The sequence below is a fragment of the Cupressus sempervirens genome, chromosome 6, assembly GCF_028749045.1.
Source record: "Cupressus sempervirens isolate cs-2001-9-10 chromosome 6, ASM2874904v1, whole genome shotgun sequence".
Taxonomy (NCBI): Eukaryota; Viridiplantae; Streptophyta; class Pinopsida; order Cupressales; family Cupressaceae; genus Cupressus; species Cupressus sempervirens.
The window spans coordinates 486,710,161-486,734,568 of record NC_143123.1 but is presented as its reverse complement, the minus strand read 5'-3'; the positions used below and the strand labels follow the sequence as shown (position 1 = coordinate 486,734,568).

At 33.3% G+C, this 24,408-nt stretch overlaps 1 protein-coding gene across 1 annotated transcript in view; it reads left to right on the top strand.

Annotated features, from left to right (window-relative positions):
* The first annotated feature begins 7,374 nt into the window (after positions 1–7,374).
* The window catches only part of MTO1 (Pyridoxal phosphate (PLP)-dependent transferases superfamily protein), a 30,167-nt gene continuing 13,133 nt past the window's right edge, over positions 7,375–24,408 (top strand). Inside the window, exons 1-8 of the mRNA XM_089788655.1 lie at positions 7,375–7,851; positions 12,127–12,230; positions 12,552–12,625; positions 12,799–12,967; positions 16,621–16,680; positions 16,809–17,012; positions 17,115–17,201; positions 17,523–17,630. Coding sequence (XP_089644781.1) covers positions 7,446–7,851; positions 12,127–12,230; positions 12,552–12,625; positions 12,799–12,967; positions 16,621–16,680; positions 16,809–17,012; positions 17,115–17,201; positions 17,523–17,630 — 1,212 coding nt within the window. The 5' untranslated portion in view covers positions 7,375–7,445. The remainder of the gene's footprint in view (positions 7,852–12,126; positions 12,231–12,551; positions 12,626–12,798; positions 12,968–16,620; positions 16,681–16,808; positions 17,013–17,114; positions 17,202–17,522; positions 17,631–24,408) is intronic.

Sequence of the window (24,408 nt, the reverse complement as noted above, 5' to 3'; positions counted from 1 at the left end):
TCTCATGTTGGAGGTCTTGGGTTTGAATCCACTTAACATATTAAAATAATTAATTACAACAAATAAAAATAATGAATCTAGGTTTCAACCATTTACCAAACCAAAAAAAAGGGAATGCAATATTTAATTAAAAAATATGCCATAAGTTTTTTTTAAAAATAATTAAAATATCACCGCCTCAATATTCGTGCCCAAGTTAAGCAAGATCCTACAACACAATAGTAAATTGTGAGCCTCTCATCGGAGAGGTCTTGGCTTCGACTCTACACAAGCTTAATATTAATAATAATTGATCACATCACATAAAAATAATGAATCTTGGCTTCAGCCTCTTACCGATCAAAATATATATTCGTGCCCATGTCAAAACGATCTAGGTACAAAAAAAATTGCTTCAAATTTCAAAAACATCCAAACTAGACATATTTTATATGAAAATGTGGGGGGTTTTGAGCACTCTAAGCTCAATGGTAATGTCCATTTGGGCTCAAAGTTCTCCAAAAATAGGCCCCGCCAGTTCCAAAATAAAACACTTTTGAAAACTAAAACCCTTTGAAATAGAAAACACAAATATGAAAACCAAGTTAAGCCTCTTACAAAAAGAACAAGGGCTTGAAGATTCAAAGCTCTGATATCATGTTATCAACCCCATAGCTCCCAAGAATCACTTGCATGCAAACACCTGTCACAGAAAGGAGGAGTAAAAGCTATTGAGGCGGGAATTCCCAAATCCATAGATGAGACATTCTTGATGAGCAAAAAAGAGATTAATATTAATCAAATGTGAATGAATTGGTGATTACAAAGAGAGATCAATCCTTATGAAAGACGATCCAAAACCCTAAAAGGTAAAACCGAGGTTGGATTATAATACTTAATAAAAAGAATTAATTATTAGATGCCTAAAGTTTAGCTTATGTCAAATAGAGTTAATAAGTAACTTAATAAGTAAATCAACATGATTTAAATAATAAGGAAATACTTTATTACTCTAACAATAATATTATGTTTTGAATTGAAGATTTCTCAAATTAATAGTCATCTTGATTTAATTTATATTTATTAAATTCTATTATGGATAATATAAATAATTAAAAAATTATATCTCTTAAATGCAAAAGAATTTTTTTTTATGTTTGATAGATTCTTTATTCTTTTTTATTTATTGCAAACTTAAAAATGGGGAGAGAATCATATCTAATTTTATCTTCCAATCTCATTCTTGATAGCACCTAATAAGTTGCATGTCTTCATTTCATTTCCAACTATCCTCGTTAGTGGAAAATGACTTAACTAATTAAGTGGTTCTCTCATAGACAACAATGATTTCTCTTGTACACTTTTTCTTCAAATATGGAAATATTTTCCTATAAGCTCCATGTTGTATGCCAGTCAAAATGATCTTCAATCTCTTCTAAAAAATATGTTGTTAACTAGATCATCATGGTATTACTATCTTTGATGCAATTGGTATTACAAATTAAAAGCTCTCCATAACATTTGACATTCCATTTTAAGTTCATAGTTAAATGTAGATCTTAACTCTTACTCCAAAACCCACTACACTTAAGGCAAGAATTTTGACGCTTGTGCCCCTTGTTAAAAAATATGAATAACTTTCCATATATATCACAAAAAACTTGTCAATGAACTTCTACCCTTTCTTTTTATCAACATAAACTTCTCCAAAGTTACATACCACTTAAATATCATAATTATACATTTATAAGCACAGATACCAATTGTTGATTAAACAAATTTTTGTGTTAATGTCACTTTCTTCAAAATCCTCTCATCTTTCTTCAATCACATTCACCTTTATTTTTCCTACATTCCATCATTTACAATAGAATAAGAAAGGGTAGAAACTAGTCACAACATGATGCTTATTTGAATCTTAAAGCTTATTTTTGCAAGTTTGAGATAATTATTAGTTGAAAGACTATAATATAAGTATCTTTTTAGTTAAAATGACAATTTCAACACTTTGACACCTACTCAAGTATGTATTTCTTCTATAAGTAACAAAATTAAACAAATATATAATTACAAAACTATTTATAAACTAACTAGACAATTACCGCTAAATTTTTTAAAACTATATTAATTTTTTAAATTGAAGTAGGTTCAACTAATATTAAAAGATGAAAAAGATGACAAATGGTCTACTTCACATGAACGACTAACAAGATGAGACAATTTTGACCCTCATAATAGTCAAAGAAGAAAAAAAGAGAAAGTAAAAGTTACATCTCACCTAACTTTGATAAGAATATAGACACATTTATTTTAAGTTAAATGATGTCATTTTATAGATTAGTATAGGTTCAACTAATATTAAAAGATGAAAAAGATGACAAATGGTCTACTTCACATGAACGACTAACAAGATGAGACAATTTTGACCCTCATAATAGTCAAAGAAGAAAAAAGAGAGAGAGTAAAAGTTACATCTCACATAACTTTGATAAGAACATAGACAAATTTATTTACAGTTAAATGCAAGTAATATGTTCTACCATGTACATTGTATTTACTACTTATTCATATAGAAGGAGAAAATCCACAAACTTAAGCAAATAAAAAGATTTGACAATTATTTTAAAGTACATTTATTTTGAGTTAAATGTAATTTTTAATGTGTATTACAAATAATGGCATACATTGAGTCTACTAAAAAATAGAAACGAACATAACCACATATTAGGACCAAATAAAATTAGGCAAAAGAAAAAATACATATATTTGATTAGGTTTTTAAATAGAATAATTTAAATGAAAAAGGCATGATAAGGCAAAATATCATTTTGCTTCACAAAAGTACTAAGAGATAGACGTAAAATTAACTCCATTTTGATGGTCATATGGTTGCATTTAGTCATTTCAATAGTAAAATTGAAATGACAAGGTTTCATAAATAAAGGATGAGGTCATTATTGATCCTCATTTATTTTGATTAAATAGACAACCTCAAATCCTTACAATTACATTCGAGTGAGAAGGGCTCAAATTTGATGGTACGAAGACCACATAAAGTCACTTAAGATTTAAAAAAAAAAAAAACTATTTCATTGCATAGGGGAAGAGTTGAGATACACTATTTTTTATTTTATTTTTAAAGAGGGGTAAACGCTTTGACCTGGAGCTATGAACCAGTGAGGCCACAAACAAAGGACCTCATCCCCATGAGATTTGAACCTTGATGGCAAGGATAACAACTCAACAACTTGCCCATCATAGCATGCCACTATTGGTAGAGTTGAGATACACTATTATTTTAAATGTTTCAATGCAATTATTCTTATATTTATTTTTAACAGTGGAGGTTTTTTATACATAAATACAAATAAAAATATAAGTTTTAATATTTGAAGGAAAACTTCAAATAGATGATCATTACAAACAGAAACATATCTACAGATAGAAAATACATGGATAACAAAATTGGCTTTAATAATAAAAGAAAGGAGGCATACCTGCCCTTCACTTAACTTTGATTAAATATAGTCTCAATTCCTAATTAAAGGAGTATCAACTTAAAGTATTTATTTAAATAATTGCTATAAAAGTACACAATAAATAGAAAACTCTTTCATGAATAAAATATCTACAAATAACTACAAAATAAATGATGAGGTCCATAATTGTATTCTCATCAATTTGTATATAATTTTCATAATAAAAACACATTTCACACAAAACCCTTCTTTATATAATTGCTATAAAAGTACACATTTGAAAGAGAACATTTCCAACAATAAAATATCTCAAATTGATATGAAGGTCTACAAAATAAAGGACGAGGTTATAATTGTACCCTCATCAATTTTAATTAATTAAATAACAAATTTAAATCTTTAGATTAATTATTTGCATAATTGCTATAATAGTAATAAGAGTTTTGTTCATGCACGAGTCCCTGTCTATTGTGAGAAGTAGAAGTAAATAAATTATGAAAATGAAAGATATCTAATTGCTCTTTGATTAAAAATTAGTTCACAATCACGTGTCTAGGAACAAAATACTATAGGGGAGATGACCCAGTAGTCACCCATGCTAACTTTGGGCACTTAAAACTTTGAATTTTTGCATTTGCGAAGCTCTTTGTAGAAATCATAGAGTGTGAGGGGGTCTAAAATATTATTTTAAAATGTTTGCTTGGAACTTATCATGTTCACCCCCCAATAGCCAAGCTCACCTACAAAATAGTGCTTTTTGCACAAATGAACTAACCAACAACCAAGAAAGCGAAAAATGTTCAACTATTAGTAAATGTGCTATAATTTTTTGGGGCTTTTCTATGAGTGGTAATTGGGGGGGATCTATAACAGATAATGTAGCAGTCATTGGACCCCCCGATGGCTATTGGGTCATCTCTATGATGGTTGGGAGTTTGGACAAAATGTTGTCAATGCAAGTAAATGAAGTGAAGGTTTAAGTGGTGACTTTCTTTCTTTTCAAATAAAGTGAAGACACCATGCCATGTATAATTGCATAAGGTCAATCTGCAATGTTAAACTACTATTTAGATATTATAATTATTAAGCACTTAATATAGATCTTAAGTTACTATTATGATAATCATTTCTAATATTTTAGATGTAATTCATATATTAGACCTCATTTTATCATACTCATGTTTTAAGAAAAAAAAAATGATCTACAACAAGATAACATAATATTAAGAAGAAAATATATGTTTCAAGAAAGTGCTTAATACATCATTTTTTAATATCATTACTTTAGAACCTAAATTTTAATGATCCCTCTCCATTAAATAGTTATTTTATAACAAATATCTATTCATATTATAAGGTGCACATTATTTTAATATAATATATAAATTAATCATATATCAAAAGTACAACTCATTTTTTTCATATGATATAATATTCCCAAAAGTCATATTTAAGAAATACAAATGCCCAACAATGACTCCAATTTTTTGCTCATGATGACAAATTGTCAAATTGTTTTCTTCAAAAAAATCAATCATTTACTAAAAAGAATTTGGGGAAAAAAGATGGAGCACAATAAAGCACTATTGTGAATAGCCTCTATAAAAAGTAGGCTTGGACATCTATTGATTTATTTATTTAATGCAATGTTGCACATCTATTTATTTACATATTTAATGCAGTGTTGCACATCTATTGCTTTAACATTTTTATTATGGCGATTTCCACTTGCAGTATGGGACGTGGGCACATATTCTTTAATTTTCTTGTAGTTGGAAAAGAAAATTGGTTGAGAAATTCTTCTTAATTTCACCCTATAGATCAAGGTTGGAGGCTTTTGTTTTCCCCTTTAGACATAAATATTTGTATTGTGGGTTTGTATTTTGTTGAAATTGAAGTTCTTTGATTTAGATCTAGTAGTTGATTACTTACTCTCTCACGTTGCAATTTTACAATTTTTTTAGTTTTTTTTCAACATTATGTGCCAGTTGAAATCAAGAGATCGGTAAGAGTCTGCCAAGAAATCACAAAACTGGCCTAGAGAGAAAATAAACAAGTTCCTATGAAGGCATCCTGTAATAATAATATTTTCAGCTCTCTAAATGACAATATTTTGTGCCATGGACAAAAGGTAGATCATCTTCTGAAGATTGATTATGAAGAGGGAGGGAAGACAATGTTGCAAGAAATTTTGAAACAACAATGCTACAAGTCTAATTGGTGTTATGCAAAGGCCTCAACTAGCGCATGTGAAGCTTCCAGATGAGTGCAACAAAAATAAGAACTACTAGAAGCTTCTAGTTGAACACATAAAATATTTTTGTTAATTTTTTGAATTTAGAAAAGTACTAAATCCCCAGATAAATAAAAAATAACCAATAGAAAAAAAAAAGATTCAACGATACAAAAATATTTTATAAATAAACTAGCTCTAAAGTTTAGAACTTCACTAATTTTCAAGTGAGCAATTAGTCTACCAAGAAATCACAAAACTGGCCTACAGAGAAAATAAACAAGTTCCTATGAAGGCATCTTGTAATAACGATATTTTCAACTCTAAATGACAGTATTTTGTGCCATGGACAAAAGGTAGATCATCTTCTGAAGATAGACTATGAAGAGGGAGGGAAGACAATGTTGCAACAAATTTTGAAACAACAATGCTACAAGTCTAATTGGTGTTATGCTGATTTTTAAAGGCCTCAACTAGTGCATGTGAACCTTCCAGATGAGTGCAACAAAAATAAGAAATACTAGAAGCTTCTAGTTAAACACATAAAAGTTTTTTGTTAATTTTTTGAATTTAGAAAAATATTAAATCCTTAGCTAAATTAAAAATAACCAATAGGAAAAAAAGATTCAATAATACAAAAATATTTTATAAATAAACTAGTTCTAAAGTTTAGAACTTCACTAATTTTCAAGTGAGCAATTAATTAGAACAATGCACCTGGACTAATAAAACTACTTATTTCACACAATACCCCTCATTATATATTTATTATAAAAGTACACATTTAAAAGAAAATCTTTCAATAATAAAATATCTACAAATAGATATGAAGGTCCACAAAATAAAAGAAGAGGTCCATAATTGTACCCATATCAATTTTAATTAATTAAATAGCAAAACACAATCTTTACATTACTTCTTTACATAATTATCATAATAATAATTTAAAAAATAAGAGATTTGACACAAAACTTTTTAAACATTGAAATAAAGATAATGACAAAGTGAGGCAAGGACCAATCCCAACCTCATCTCTTATGATAGAGCTTTTGCACTTAACAAGACTTGATCTTTATTGAACTCATTGAGAATCATTGATTCACAAATAAAAACTTATTGTTGAGAATCATCTATTCACAAATTTTTAATAAAATAGATAAACATAAATAGAAGATAGATTATAATTTTACTTCACAAATTTTAATAAATTAGATAAACATAAATAAAAGATAGATTATAATTTTGCTTCCCAAATTTTGACAAACTAGATAAACTTTAGGTACAACTTTTGATAAAATAGATAAGACTTACTCCTTAATTAAGTAAGTATCGACTTAAACTATCCCCTATAAAGCTGCCATAAAAGTACACATTCGTCTACAAATTGAAAATTAAATTGATAAAAATTACTATTCAATAATAATAGAAATAAATAATAAATAGTAAAACTAGAATTTGTTCCATAGAGGGGCCGAAACAGCCTTCGTACGAATGGTCCCCGCAACAACTTGAACAAATCTCTTGGATTCTGGTGCGAAAGGAATTTGTAAGCTTGTGGAGAGAATAAGCAGTACCTTAAACAACATACGCGGTGTGACGGGCAACGGGCAATGGTGGGATTTTCCATCACACGTTGGATTCGCACTCGCGCCATATAAAATAAAATTCCCCTTGGCAGCTTCTGCAGAAGGTCGGGTTCGGATCTCAGGGAGACCAGACCAAAATCAGAAGCAAGAGAAGCCCTTTGACAAGCCATGGCTGTAGCAACTGCAATGTTTTCTGGAGTGCGCGCTTCAGTCGGCTGCTGCAGGCCTACGCCCTTGTTCGAATGCAGGGCGGATCCGTCTTCTGGCTCTGCGAAATTCGAACAGTCCGACTTCAAAACGAAGTCGAGGACAGGGAAGGATTTTGCTTGCGCGGGAGCTTCGGGGCTTATGATTTTGAGGTTTCCGCCTAACTTTGCGAGGCAGCTGAGTATAAAGGCCAGGCGGAACTGCAGCAATATTGGCGTGGCGCAGATCGTTGCAGCTTCTGTCACGAATGTTCCCCTTGCTGAGGACGCCACGGGCGTCGCTTGTAATAATACTAGTGTACAGATCGATAGCGCTTTGCTGCAGCCAGCTTTGGCTAAGGCGTCTGGAACCCTGGCCGTTCACTCTGGTGAAATATCATATTTCTTGCGCTTTAGATTCTTTCTGTTCCTTTTAAAAAAAAAGTTTCTAGGCTGAGTCTCTGGTTAAATATTCTACATCTTGCATTTCAGATTCGTTTATTCTTTTTCTTTTTGTTTATAGGTTGACTCTCTGGTTAAATGTCCCGTTTCTTTCGCTTTAGACTCCCTTTTACCATCTTTTTGTTTGTAGGTTGACTTGAGGTTGTGTGGTTTTTTAATTTGGTGGATTCTTGGTACAGGGTGTTTTCAATTCAGGCATTTGAAAGGGAATACGTTATTTGTTCTTGTATGAAGTATAATTTGCCGCAGGAATCTTGAAAGAAAGAACTTTCCCTGTTTGAAGAGTTTATCACAAGGCTGACACAGTTCTTGTGGTGCCATAAGCTGCTTTAATTTCATGGACAAAAATAAGACGTTTCTTCTGCTTATGATTTGTCTTTATCTAGGAGTACATTTAACTTCAGCCAGATTATTTTTTAAATTTTGGTAGACTCTGGTAGTATATGTAATATTATATAGTTTAATAGCCTTTATGCAGTAGACGCAAGGTTTTCACAGTCCATTGAAGGAGTACATTTAACTACAGCCAGATTATTTTTAAAATTTTTGTAGACTCTGGTAGTAAATGTAATATTATATAGTTTAATAGCCTTTATGCAGTAGACGCAAGGTTTTCACAGTCCATTGAAATGAGTGAAATTTCTTGTGGAAATATGCAAACAAAACATAGACATTTATTTGAAAACCTATATACACACGCACACACGCTTATATTTTGTGTGAGAGAAATTACATTTATTCTCGATTCTCCTGAATTCAGAGGTACATTTAGCAATGCTTCGATGAGTTTTAAATCTGGTTGATTCTTCAAAAGAGGTATTGTCTTTCTTATGTAATCTTCATTTCTTCTTCTGCCATACGATGACGAGAAGATGTATGTGCGCTGTTCCCGGTTTTTCAATTTTAAAAAGATTGAGTTGAGAAGTATAAAAGTTGCCGGACTTTAGTAAAAATATTGACTACCTTTCCTTTTAGCTTGCTTTGCTGTTTCTTAAACTTTATTTGTATCAGAATTCTTTTAATTTAATAGGTTATGTCTGTTTCCTGAACTGCTGAGCTATGGTTGCAGAGTCAGACTAATTCTTTTCTTCCTAAACCTTATTACTCCGTAAATATTCGGCTGAACTTTGATTTATCTGAAAGTATGGCTTACTCAATTCTTTGTTGATTGTTTTTAGCTTCCTTTTCTATTTCATATATTGATGGGTTATTTGTTCTCAATTTTGCTAAATGTATATTCTGCCAATGTTGGACGAGTTTTAAATCTGAACTTCTATAAAATATTTAATGTCTTTTGTACTTGCCTATAAAAGATTACTATTTTTCTTGTTTCTCTTCCGTCTGGATATTCAATTGAGTCACTGTTGATTGAACTCTGAAATTGGAATGTATAGGATAAAACTCTCAATGTCTTTGAGATATTTTTTTTCTTTATGCATTTACATGTTTTTTCTTTCATTTCTCCTATGTATCATAAATGTCAGCCTCCACCAGATTCTCCCATATTTGTAATAGAGCAGATTGAGCTACAGTTAGCTGGGTTCCAAAATTGGTTGGTACTTTTCGAACTTTTAAAAATTATATTAAACTGTTATATGGTTGAGTTAAAAAATTAATATCATATCAGATTGGTACTATCCCCAAGGCAGAAGTTAGGCTGAAGAGGTTTTCGTGGGTGGGAGAGTTTTTGTTTGAAACAATCTACACTCTGGATTGTAAAGAGGGCAGATGGTTGGTCACCCCAGCGGTAAATAGGAGAGCTTAGATTTGTTTTGATGTCGTAACTAGTACATGGAAATTAACAGTCATGGTATTATTTTACACATGAGATTCTTGTATTCTATTGCTTTTTCGAATTTTAAAAGGGCTGGAACTTTTCTGAGTGCAGTGCGTATTTTGTTTACCACAAGTGGTTGTTAAAAAAAAAAACCTCCAAGTCAAGAGTGGTTTGAGCTACAGTTGGATGATCTCTAAACTTGGCGGAATCTAGTAAAATTAAAATTTGTCATTTGCCCCCAAAATCAAAGGGGATGGCTTTCCTAGTGGAATCATTTGCCATTGCGCCAAAAGCTCCAACTATCAATGCCTGATATAAATGCTAGATTTAACCCGACCTACAGGAGGCAGTTAAACTATGTCATGAATCTCAAAGGAGTTGCTGACCATCAAGTCAACAATCACCCCTTAGCACCAACTAAGCCTTCAACACTCATGGAAGGGAAACTTGAACCTATGATTCAAGGCTATGATAAAATTGTTGGAATTATTTGCTGTTGTGCCTAAAGCTTGAACTATTAATGCCCAATACAAATGCTAGATTTAACCTTACCCACAGGAGGTGGTTAAGCCATGTCACAAATCTCCAAGGAGGTGCTGACCACCAAGTCAACATTCCCCTCCTTGGGATAGGTAGGAATGTTTGTGATATCCCCCAACTATCTTGAGGTTGGTTTGCTTCCCCCATTAAAAAGTAATTACAAAAACAGCCAGTCATAAATTGTTTTTCCCAGCTTGGCCATTCGGCGTGGGTAGGGGGCTAAAGAAAATTGACTTAACATGCCAATAGCTCCCCACACCCTAGCTCATCCTTAATGAGGAGGTAACAAATTTGAATTTGCTTTGATATTGTATTTTCATATTATATAATTAAATGAAACTTGCAGCTTTTGGGCATTTTGTTGCAATTTATATACAATTTCTTAATAAGACATGTACATTGACAATGCATTATGAAAGCAATTAAGTTTTGACATTTGCTAATTTGTTTGACTTGTGAATTGTTAATTCAACACAAATTTTATTTATTATGGATCTATTATATATATACTATATAGTGAATGATTATCACTGTTATCATATGAATAAGCCTGCAACGGTTATGTATGTATGTGTATATGTGTATATATATATATATTATATAATATATGCAAAGAAATGCAAGAAATATACAAAAACAAATCATTTGATAGTATGACTATGAATCTATGATAACCTAAAAATAACCAAAAAATTGCAATTACAACATGTGTTGAATGGGCAACTGAAGTGTTTTAAAAAGTTTTTAAATGTTTTCTTGCCTTTTCCGGCTGCTGGGCCTGCAGATGCTCCCGGATGCTGGCCTGAAGCCAGCGGCAGGCTCCCGGATGCGTCTGGAAGCCAGTCTCCGCAGGGCTTCCAGACGCATCTGGCATCCATCCACATCGGATGTGGAAGCCTAGCCTGCAGGAGACGAATCAGTATCCTAGATATATTTCAAGTTTTTCTTGTTTTTATATTGCCATGCCTTGGCTTCTTGTCTTGCTCAATCTAAACTTTGATTAGTTAGAATTGGGGTCACTTAAGCGTGCACACAGGAAATTTTATGGGATCTTCTTTTTATGCTTTCACCTCTTTCATGTGTTTTCTGGGTACTGGAAGATGTTATATAATGTTGATTCCCCTACTGCACATAGTAAAACTAGATTGAGCTACCGATTAGCTGAACCCTTGATGTGGTTGATACACAGAAGTTGTCTCTGTTATTATCATATGCTTTTGACTTCCAGTTCTCTCTCGCCCTTTGTTTTTTTCTGAGAGTTTTTTTACTATGTGAGATTGATAATGTCGTAATACACAACAGTTGCTGCTGTTTTTACTGTATGCTTTTGACTGTTAGTTTTCTCTCGCCTTTTTTTTCCTGAGTTAAAATGTGTTTTGTAACATCTCCTAAGATAGATTTCTATAATTCAGCATTGGATCTGTAATATGTAAAGCATGGTATTCTAATTTATCCAATACAAGATAGATTTCTATAATTCAGCATTAGATCTGTAATATGTAAAGCATGGTATTCTAATTTATCCAATACATTATTGCAAAGGCATCATATAATGCTTTAGTTTGTTTTATTTATATGTAAACTCACTCATCTGAATTTTTATTTGTACTAGTTTGACATGGTAGTATCTTGTTGTGTTTCAACTGATCTTGGTTCATGAACTCTTCTGTTTAGCCTGAAGTCGAATTCTCTATGCTATGAACTATGAAGTTCCATAGAAATATGTTCTCAGAATAGTAAATTGGAACATAGATGAGCCATATGTCTGAACGTTCCTTTATTTTTGCTCTCCATCATAAAGAAAAATAGTATATGATGTTCTTTTGCGTTCAACATCATTGATTTGGCTATATAGCTGTTTTGACAGTTCTTTCTGTTTATCTAGGGGAAAAGTCAGGACGTGCTATAGTCACTGATGCAATTGCCACACCTATTGTCCAGACATCAACTTACACTTTTAAAGACACAGCTGAATTAATTGCTTTCCAGGTATCGGTCGTTTGATTATGCTTGTTACAATTATTTCTAGCCTTCAATAAATATTTTAGGGTGGGTACATGGTAAAACAAAACTAGCATTGGTGGAATAATCTAAATCATATTCATTATGCTACTTGAGAAGCTTATAGTTTATCAATTAGGCTAGCTATAAATATCCATTTCATTTTTCTCCTTTGTTTTGAAGATTTACCCTGTTAGCAGATTAAAGATTGTTGCGACCTACATTGACTTTAGAGAGATTATAATTCGGTGAAATATAATTGAATTTGTTTCGTCTTGCTTGATTGTTAAAACAAAATACAATATTTAGGAGGGTAGACATGTGAGTTATGAATATGGACGCTATGGAAATCCTACCACTCAGGTCGCAGAGGAAAAAATCAGGTAGGCTATTTCTTTCTGGTGATGTCAATGGTGCCGCTTTCCAATAGGGTTGATCTAAATAACCCATAAATTGATGGAATGATTTGCGAAGAAAAGTAGTATGATTTCATATGGATGGCAAGATTTATTTTCTCTTGAAGAAACTGAAATTTTAAATTTATGGATTGCTGCAGTGCACTTGAGGGAGCAGAGACAACCTTATTATTGGCCTCAGGTATGTGTGCGACCACAACCATGATGCTAGCATTGGTACCAGCTGGGGGACACATTGTTACTACCACTGATTGTTATCGGAGAACTAGGCAATTTATCCAGACAGTTCTTCCAAAAATGGGAATTACAGTACGTTATTGTCAATGCTCTAGCTGCCCACTACATTACTTCTCAGTCACAACTTTCAATTCTTTGCATTGCTCACCTGCTTAAGTTATTTAACAAGCTTCTAATAGATTTGGTAAAAATTAAAGATTATCATAGGTATTTGTGCTCTTAATGATATATTTATGATGCTTTGAGTATATCTCACAAGTTTTGTAAAACATTATTAGTAAATCCTGTCGAAAGTACAAACACAATTTTTATGCATGAGGGTACATTTTAGGAATGGTTTTACTGTAAAATATAACATATACTAAAGCCTGTTTCCTGTTACCTATTGATACTTAATAGTATAACTGCCAGTGTGTTCCAGTTTGATAGAAGCAAAATACTAGAATAGTAAAATCTTTTTAACTACTTAGAAGCCTTATTTATTCATTTGATAAAGGTTGTTCAAAAAATGAAAAAATCAAAATGTGGAATGTGAGATGGATAATAATCTTTCATCAGCAGATGGATGTTTGTTCACAATTGCAAAGTTATTGCTTTTATTATGGGACATCGATTTTGGCCTTTTTTCTTTTTAATTTCTGATTAGCATAGATTTTTGTAAGTTTCTGATTTTAATTATAATGGCCTCAGTGCTTGGAAAGGGTAATGTTCCAGATGTTACATGTAAAATAAAGAAATGAGTATAAATTTAAAAGATCAAGATTCTCATACTGTTTTTCTTTATGGAAAACAGTCACTCAAGTTAGCAGTAAATTATATATGATAAAACTGGGTTAGAAGTAATGATAAACAGGAGTTTCTAGTTGTTTTTGCAGTCATAAAAAATTGCATTTTTGCAAACATATAGCAGCAGAGATTCCAGTCATGAGAGAGTGGATCTTCAGATTCTCATATGCAGATTTTAAGCTCATTTTCAATACTTAACAGGTGACAGTCGACTGATTTTCCTTAGCATAAGACAGCAGTTTTCAGTGCAGAACAGTCAGGAGTTCAGTGAAAAAATATCAGTTTTCAATCATTAAAGGTGCTGGTTTGGTTCTAAAAGGACTAGTTTTCTTTCATAGTTCAGGGGGCTGCAGATTTGCAAAGTGTAAATCAGTGAAGAGGGGCATCTTTCTTATCAAAATGCAGCACCCTTTCCAAATGTTTGAGTGTCCTTCCACATTAGTATTCAAATATCCTTTAGATCGAGGGAAATTGTTTGGTATGTGTGAATGTTTGAGAAATTAAGTTGGAAGATCACAATCGGATGGGTATATTAGGCAACCTTTCCAATCTCAATGTGAATTCAGGAATTTCTCTTTGCTTGTGTCAACCACTCCAATCTTGAGACAAAGGAGGAATGCACAGGCAAGCTCAGGTGTAGCAACATATTTTCTATGTTTTGGTCTCTTTTCTGCAGAGACTTGCAGTTTTGGGTATTTTGTTGTATTTTTAAGTTTTATATAATATTTATCATACACACATTGACAATGAGCTATGCAAGCAATTAAATTTTGTTACTTGTTAGACTCTCATGTGAACATTCAATTCAAATCTAATGTTACGTATTGAGGATGTATAATATACCTTATCAATGCTATTGCTATCACATGCATTCTTGACATTTCCTTTGTACTTCACAATTTTTCTATATTTTTTTTAATGCCTTTCCCCTTCGTTTATTTTTGTGCCCCCATCTTTCACCTAGTTTTGTATGAGGTTTCCATTAGCCTATTCCTTGGTTTTGGTAGTCTAAGTTGATATGGTTAGAGGGCTTAGTGTCAATGTTTTCAGAGTATTCTGGCAAAGTTTCTATTGTTAGCATATGGCTAATTTTAGTAAGTGCTATTTTTAGCACATGGTCTTGGCTTCAGTTCAGGTGCAATGCTTTCAACTTCTCTGTATTCGTGAGCACTAAGGTTGACAGTTTGATCATGTCACGTAAAGTGACGGTGATGGGTTCATGAAGTGTTCCCCTTGTTCAATACCCACAAAAGTGAGAAATTTTTGTTACTTTAAAAGAAGGCAAGTTGAAGTTTATAATGGGATGCCCAGGAATGGAGGTGTTTTTAATATTTTAAAAGATTAATATATTGCCTCCTAAGGTGAGATGGAGATTGAAGGATGGAATAAGTGATCTTAGAATGTCTTTATTGTGGGCTTTAAAGGGTTTGAACCTCTTAGGGTGAATATCATGATATTTCATAAAGTGAAATGGGAGGGAAGCTAATTCAAATTGAAATGGGAGTTGCCCTAATTTTTCACTCACAATACGCATTTAAGCTTCAGCTCTCATTTTTTCATAGATGAATTGACAACTTAATGTTAGGTTGCTGGAATGAGCTTAAGGAGTTGTTTTGCTGGTTGAGGACAAAAACCCTCTTCTTGATTGCTGGTTGGGTGGTGAGAGACCCACCTTAGCTGGTTGGAGTTCTTGGTTTGAGAGTTACAGTGATTTTGGCTCTGTGGGTGATTTTGGACTGGAAGAAGATGAAGGTTTACTCAGTTTACTGATACAGGTTACTAGTTTGGCGTGGTGTGTGCATTTTCACAGAGTGGTTTGAGTTTTTTAGAGTTTGGAACCCTTTCAAGTTCACTGGTGTGCTTTTCCAGAATAACAGAAAATAATGTTTATGCTTAAAACTCAGTGGATTTGCTAAGTATTATTCTGGGCATCATTTTATTCTATTCCTCGTTGGGAGGCTCCATGTTTTGAGCTATCATATCTGATATTTGATGCAGAACACACTTATTTATGTTAAATCACCCCTAGCACTGGTTGCCACTTCCTTGCTAGCTCGTGGGTATTGGAGGAGGTGCTAACACAGCATTTCTGGGTATTGGAAGGTGGTAGACATTGGATTTTATTATTGCTGATAGCAAACAGAGATTTCAGGAGCTGATTTGGAGCAATCTGGTGACATTATTATCATCCCAAGAAATCGCCCCAGTCATAGTCATATTTGGATGCCTTGTTGACGGTTGCCTGATTTGTGAGTGTTATTTTTCATGTTTTGAAGACTACAGAAGATCTGCCATATGTAAGACGACAGAAGATCTGCAATATGTTTTAAATATGATTTGTAATGCTTTTAGTTGTTAACAGCTCATTGCTATAATGTTGTGTTGATACATAATGTTTGTTTATGTTGCTCTTCATGAGTGAAATCTGGAAGCATCAAACAGAAATCTACTTTCATTGGTTCTAAACTTGCAAACATACTTTCAAAAAAAAATTCAAGGGTGGACATTTCACCAACCTTGAAAAATTCCAGCCCTAATCCTTCATCTCCCCTGCTGTCCCATCTTAAATACTCAGTGCAACATAGAGAGACCTTAAGAGACATAAAATAATGAATGATAAAAAGAAAAGTATCTAAGACTAACTTTAACCATGAGAAAGATTTAAAAAATGAAAGTATCCAAACGACACTTCTAGATTGGACAAGATTGAGTTGAGCAAATTGATCCTGTAGAGCTATGTTTGTATAGCTTTTAAGCATACTTTTTCAAAATACATTTCTTTATGTTTTATTTGTTTAGAGCACTATGAAGATTTTAAATTTTACTTGCATTCTAAAATATAGGCTGCCTATAAGTAGCTTTATTCAGCTGTTTTACATGGTAAATCTTTAGAAAGCTTTTTGGATGATAGTCTGACATTCATTCCTGTTGAAATGCAGGCCACAGTAATTGACCCTGCAGATATTAATTCTCTAAAGTTAGCATTGGAGAAAAACAATGTAGGTTCTTAAGGTTTTTTCTATTCTTTTTCTGTACATTAGAGACATTGGCGCATTTATGTTTACCTTTTCACTAGTTTGATTGAGGCTTGTGATATGTTCAGTTAACTGTGAATTATATTGTGCAGGTTTCTTTATTTTTTTCCGAGAGTCCTACAAACCCTTATCTTCGATGTATCGATATTCAGCTAGTCTCTGAGCTTTGCCATAGAAAGGGTGCATTGGTTTGTATAGATTGTACTTTTGCAACACCTGTTAACCAGAGGGCTTTGGCGCTTGGTGCAGACATTGTACTGCACTCAGTGACAAAGTATATTGCTGGTCACAATGATGTAAGTTTGTTTGGTTTTCAAAGAAATTAACTGTATCTGTTATGCGTGATCTTTTTTGTTGTAAATGTTTTCCTTAGGATCTGAATCTCGGTTTTCTACCAGGTTCTTGCAGGGAGTTTAAGTGGCTCAAAAAATGTTATCAGTGTAATACGTGCCTTGCATAATGTTATGGGAGGTGTCCTAAGCCCGGTATGTTACAAATTCCATCTTGTGCTTTTCACAAAGAGAAAAAGCTCAGGGCATGTTGATACTTTATTAAATTACAAATAGGGTTGTTGGAAGTGAACAAAGATGGAAAAATTCTTAAATTTTTTGAAGATGAATGAAACAATACTGTTTAGTACTTCCTAAAGTGGAAATGCAAGGGCATGTTTTCCTGCTTTTGTTTAATGCTTGGTAATCCTAGGTATAATGCTGGCTTATTTTGTCATGAAGCAAGTTGTGTTCTGGGGTTCAATTTTTGGGCGAATTGCTAAAACACTAATCAAGTTTATTTTTCAATGCAAGCAGAATGCTGCTTACTTGATACTTCGAGGCATTAAGACTTTGCACCTTCGTATACACCAACAGAATTCAACAGCTTTAAGGATTGCCCGTACTTTAGAGGCACATCCCAAGGTAAATAAATCATCAGAAATTGCCATGTATACATTTCCATTGGTAATTGTGAATGTTTTAAAGTGTGTAAAATGTATTAATACTGGTAAGGTTTGATTGGGATGCTTGAGCTGGCATTTTTTTTAATAATTCAACAGTCTTACCCGGGGATGTGTTTGCGACAAAATTTGACCCATCCCCATTTCTGGGTTGTCCCAGAAATTCGTAAACTTCCCGAAACCTTTCCCTTGGCTGTCCGATAAAATTAATGTTTTAAGTTTTGATAATTCGCCTGATGTCCACTCTCATGTGAACTCTAAAGTTAAATTATTTAACACAAACATTATATGTTAAGGTGTAATTTATATAAGCATAGTTTAAAAACTTGATATTGGCAATATCTCGGCCAGCTCAAATTTTTTGGAAAACTCGGAATCGGCAAAAACTCGGCAAAAAATTCGGTAATAAATCGGCACTTTTATCGAACATTTGAAAATATACAATTTATTAAAATATTCTTAACACACATATATACACCAAATTTGTAGAACATATAATAATTTGACATATCCACCATACGTTAATCAATATTTTAAGTTAAATAGTATTCAATGATTCATTATTTTAAGAACATTCCGTTCTATATTTATTAATTTAAATTTTAAATAAATACAATTTATAAAATTAATAATTAGTAATTTATTATATTAACTATTTAGTAATATAGTTATACGTTAAATTCAATAATTTAATAAAATTCTTATTGAATTTATTAATGTAATAAATATTATTAATAAAAGTATTAAAATTATACTCTTTACTAAATATTTAATAATTATTAATATACACTTACAAGGTATAAATAATAATCCTAATAATAAATACCAAATTATAATTGATGGTAAATGAAACCTTGTTAGCAAATAAAAATGAAACCTTATGAACAATTTAAAAAAAAAAAAAACATGAGAGACTGGTCTTCCTCAACCACTATTGTCACGATCTCACTCGGGGTAGGAGGAGATGGCACTTTTCTCGTGACAATCAACACAGATCACCCCCTTCTACGAACCCTTTACGAACGAATTTAGGAGATCACAGGCCACAGATAACACACTGACGATTTTTTTCCCATTTTCTCACGTGATCTGGTGAGATTTTCTAGAAAACACTGCTGCGCGAAAATCATTATATCATTGCCGATATTTGCAGCGTTAAAATCGTCCACCAGTTTGGCCTGCGATATATCGCGAGATTTGCGATATCTCGCAGAGTTTTTGAACTATGTATATAAGCATGCTTTATCCTTGTTTTTATATGAATATATAAAATTTCCCTATTTTTTATATAGCTGTTCCCACTGCTGTCCCCTGCCGTCCCCTGCTCTGAGGAAAAAAAATCTGTCCAGGAAACCCAAATTCCCTGTCCCCCCATCCCCTCATTGTGGAAACTTAGGTAACATAGCAATTCAATATGTTTAGCAAGTCTGTACAACATTTGACATATTAATAATGAGATTTATTGCAAGTTCTCTTAATTATTCAATTTTAATTTTGATTCAAGTTGCCGAATCAGGTATGGATATGGGTACATGTATGTGCGCAGCATTTTTTTTTTTGGGGGAATGCTGGGTATGTTTGGGTTCGTCTGTACAAAAATATACAATTTCAATTGATAATTAATTAATTAATAATGTTGGGTATGCTTGGGTTCGTCTGCACAAAAATATACAATTTCAATTGATAATTAATTAATTGTTATATTAATGTAATATTTATTTTTTAAAAGTAGAATTTTATATTCATATAATAAATTAAACTGCAAAATATTAAAATAATAAATACGAATTTTTAAAAAAGTGAATTGCTGCCAAATGTGGCAGTTTCCATTCAGTTAAACATAGAAAAGATTATATAGAGATTAACAAAGAGAGAAAAGTAGGATTCCAATGGCCTCAATGACGTTTGTGTCTCTCTCAATGTGTTAAGGGGGAAACAGGTTACATTGGCACTGATCATGAAATCATAAGTCTCCATGTTGTTTCTGTTCAGACAATTTCTTATGACAGCAATAACCTCAATCATGTCCTTGTTTCTGATCACATCTTTGATGCTGAAAGCATTGGCCACCAAACCTTTGAAGGAGTTTTTCTTTAGTTTCCCTAGAGCTGTGAAGGCAGATATTCACAGGAAAGGTGTAACCATTCCCTCGGTGGCCTCATCATTGGCAGCAATATTGTAAACTAATTTTTAAACAATACCCTACTGTGAATGTGTCTGCTGCTCGGCAACTGATCTCTGAGTATGTCTTTGATAGTGTCCTCCATGTCGCCTTTAAACACACAAATCTCATTTAACTACCAGACTTCCTTTTGTTTGCAGCTGCATCTATACTCTGGAAAGATATTGAACTCAGATTCTGCCTGGTGGGGGCCCCGAAGAACTCGTCATTGCAGATTACTTTGTGTTGAACTGTTGTTATAGATATAGAGGGCCTTGTATTGTCACTCTCTTCATCAAAATGTCTTATCTGTCATTCCAAATTTCAAAGAAGCGATTAATCTGCAGAGCCATAGATTTGATGGATCTGAAATGTTCCAGTTGTTTAAGCTGTAGTACATTCTTTCCTGAAATATATTTTCTTATGATGTCTTACAGTCCGGATCTTTTGGATGGAAGATTTGAAATAGATTCTGTTTGGTTGGGATATGGCACATTTCAAAAGATGGTCCGCCACTTAGTTTGCATCCTTTAACATGTAACATTGTACTATTCTCCATTTGGTCCACCATATGATAGATTCTTCCCACCCAGGTGTTAAGTTTTTAATTTGGAGTGGAGTGTTTGATCATTGCATTTATCACCATCAGAGAATCCCCATTGATTAGTAGCACTCTGTTGATTCTTTGTTATCTGCAGAAATTTATTCCTTCATATATGCCAGCTAATTCCTCTTCATTATTTGTGCATATAGCTAACTTTGTCATTTTGGATGATGAAACTGACACCTGATGTACCTGGTTGCCTTACGAGGCACTGTTGAAATTTAATTTTAATCTGCCTGACAGAGGAAGTGACCGTTGTGGTTTATCCTTTTTGGTAGATGGTTTGACGATTTCTCCTTTTGGCATGATCAAGTGTTGCCATATTTTGAACATACCTCTATCCCACTTGGTAAAGAATTTGCACTTATTGTTGGTCATTTTGACATTCAGATGTTTGCATATTCCTATTTCCACCTTGTTTACTACTATTTGTACTGTGTTTTCTTTTCCTTGAAGATTCTCTCATTTCTTTACTTTCACACTGGCCACATGATCTGTCCAGGTGTCAATGACCATAACCCTGACCGTAGGGAGCTCTTGGCAAGTTTTGGCCATCTGCTGATTAATCTTGTGAGGTCATTTAGAAGCAGATCATTCCATCTCAGCTTGGCACAAAAATTATCCCAACCCTCCTTTGTAAATCTGCACTGTACTTGTAGGTGGTCTGTTGTTTCTTTGGCTTCTTTGCACAAAGGGCATCGAGATGGGCCCTCAGTGTTACTCTTCTTTAGCATTTCTCCTGTGGAATTTTTTTGATGAAGGCTGTCTAGGAAATCACACACTTTCAGGAGGACAAATTTGCCCTAACATAAATCCACTGGCCAGTTACCTTTCTCCTGATCTTCTTTGGCTGCTATGTATCTCAATGAGTAGTTGCCTGGCTAGTTGTGCACCTTAAAGTCTCATCCTACTTATCGTTCAGCCATACATTCCTTCAGTCCAATTACTTAATAAGCCAGTTTTACATTCGTCTTCTAACATATTGAAATATCTTTGTTTGATTTTCACTTGCTCCAGAATAAAATAGTCTGGTAGGAATCTCTCCTTAATGTTCTTGGTTTGATCAATAGCTTGAGAAAATTCTGGGATACTATCTAACAGAGGGAATCTGTTCCATGAATTGTGCCAGGAGGCTTTCCATCCATTGTGATTTTCCATGTTAAATGATTTGTAATCACATGTCAATTATATAAATGCATTTTGTTGAACCTCTGGGCAGGTTTCCGCTGGTGATGTTGTTCTTGGTTCATATTGTCCAAATATTTAGCTCTGAGAACCTGCTCCATATTGCATCTGGGTGTTTGAACATCAATTTGGCTCAGAGGGCAAGATTTCTAATTCTTAAGTCCTGTCAGTTGGTTCCTCCATTGGATTTTGTCTTTATATACTCTTTCTAACACCAGCAGAGTGACCTATTTAATGTCATTTGCTCTTATAAATTTCCGACAATCACAAGTGAATTAGCCTTGTTGTCAATGCTAGTCATGATAATACAAACACTGGGATAACGGAGAATGGGTTTTATCACTGCGTTTTGTCTGGCTAAAGATAACCAACATCCAATTCATAAATCTTTCTTCCCTGAGCTTTATTCACTAGTTTGTTTACAATGGTCCCCTTTGATAGTGCCAGTGAGTAATGATATGCTCAAATATGTTGATGGGAGTGACTTGACCCTGAATTTGACTGTCTGCAATTCTTTTTTGAATTGTGCAAGGGCTTTTGAAGAAATATATACATGATTTGTTTCCATTGATGACTTATCCTAATAAAGCAGCATAGTTGACAGATGAGTAATTCACGGAGGACTTAATTTCACACATTGTAATATTACTGTCCATGATGTTTCTTCCAGGGACAAAACTGCTCTGTTCTTGTGATGCCAATTTATGTAATGAAGATTTTAATCTATTTGCCATGATCTTAGATATTACTTTGTAGATTGTATTGCACGACAAGATTGGCCTGTAATCTCCAAAGTTTTTGCAAGTTTCCTTCTTGGGGATACACACAATATTGGTATTATTGATGTCTTTGGGTATCGTCACCTTTTTCCTGGATTCCTCAATCATCAGCCATATGTCATTTGCCTTAAAGTTCCAGCAGATTTGGAGAAAACTGGCCGAATATCTGTCTAGGCCTGAGAGCTTGTCTAGCATAGCTGGCTTTTATCAAGAGTTCGTTATATTCATCTGTGGTAAGATGGGTTTATGCTTTAGAATAGGATAGCAGATGGCATTCGCCTCGTCATCTCCACTTAACAGTTGCATAAATTTTTTTAATCTCATTGAATGAATTTCTGATGGATCATTGTCAGTGAATTGCCTTCCTGCTTGATTTGAGAAATTTTGTTCTGACTTAATTTGACTTTGGTGGCATTGTGAAAGAATTTAGTGTTGAGGTCACCTTCCTCTAGCTAGACTAATCGAGATTTTGTCCTCCAATAACGATCCTCCCTTGCAAGGACCTTTCTGTATTACGCCATCAATGTTTTTTTTCCTTCATTTTTTTCGTTTTGAGTCATTCCATTTTTTTAATTGCAAAGGGTTGCTGGATTTTCTTCAATTTAGAGCTTCTCGTGAAAAATGTTGCTCTAGGTTTCTTTGTTCCACACCTTCAAGCCCTCTTTTAATTTTTTAAAGTTTCCCAGTGAAAGATGAACATTTTAGATCCTTTAAATCGTAAGGGATTCTCTTGACCAAGTTTTGAGTGTTGATGCCAATTTAGTATGTTTGTGCCACATCTTTCAGTATCATTCTCTATGACTTTCAATAAGAATATCTCAACTTTAGGTTTATCAATGTCTTCATATTCATCCTTTTCCTCTTTTTTGTGCCATATTTATGACACTCCACTTTATCTTCCAAAGTATCATTAGAATGACAAAAATAGTTGGCATCATCTCTGATGAAGGACTCTTTTCTTTTGCAACCCTGCTTCTATTTCTCTCAGTTGTTTTCTCAGCTTTATCATTCCAGTTCTTATTTCTTTCTCTCTCTATTTTTCTCAAGTCTAGGAATCCTACGAATCCATCCAATCACAAAAGTCCTTTTCCTTGTCTTTTCCATGCTCAAGGCCTTAAAAAGTCTAAAAAATCCCTATATCAATTCTTTCAGGTTCTGTTGCAAATTGCCTCACATTCTGTGATCTGTTTACAAATTCACGAGCCTCTTGTCAATAATCTTCAAAGTAGATCATTTAAGTTGCCCATACATATGCAACAAACTCACATTCATCTACCCTATACCCGACAAATATTTTTGGAAGACGCAGCTGTCACTTCCTCTACCCACTCTCTCTAGTGGAGGAACTATGTGCACCTTCTACCCGACTCAATCTCTATTGGAGGACAACCGACAAGCTCTCGAAAAATTCACCCAACCCAAGGTCATGGTTTAGATTGCCTCACATTAGCAATCTATTTAAAAACTCAAGATTTGTAGCTTAGATACCATTGATGGAGGGATCTCCCCTTACACGCTTTAATACCACTTGTTGAAGGGTCACACCATCCTCGTTAAATCAACCAAAGATATAACAACATAGAGTAAAAAAGAGAATAAAACCAAAGATAAAACAACATAGAGTAAAAAAGAGAATAAAAATGCTTTTCAAAGCATGTATTGATAGTACTTGAAGATGATGACAATGCTTCCAAATATTTGAAGATAAAATTGTTATAAACTCTCTTGCAAGAGATACTACAACTTCTTAAAATACGAGGCTATTGAAAACAATCCAAGAATAACCCAACAATATCACAAGAACAACTTGAGAAAAATTACGAAAAAATTGGAAAATATTTGCTTGTTATTAATAGAGACCGAGAGGTCTATATATACAAGAGATTGAACGATGTTTCCTTAAACAATCGTAAAGAATAGAAACATTCTATTCTAGAAACATAAAACTAAATATTAGAAACATTCTAATATTAATACGAGATTACGATAGATAACCATTAGATACTAAACA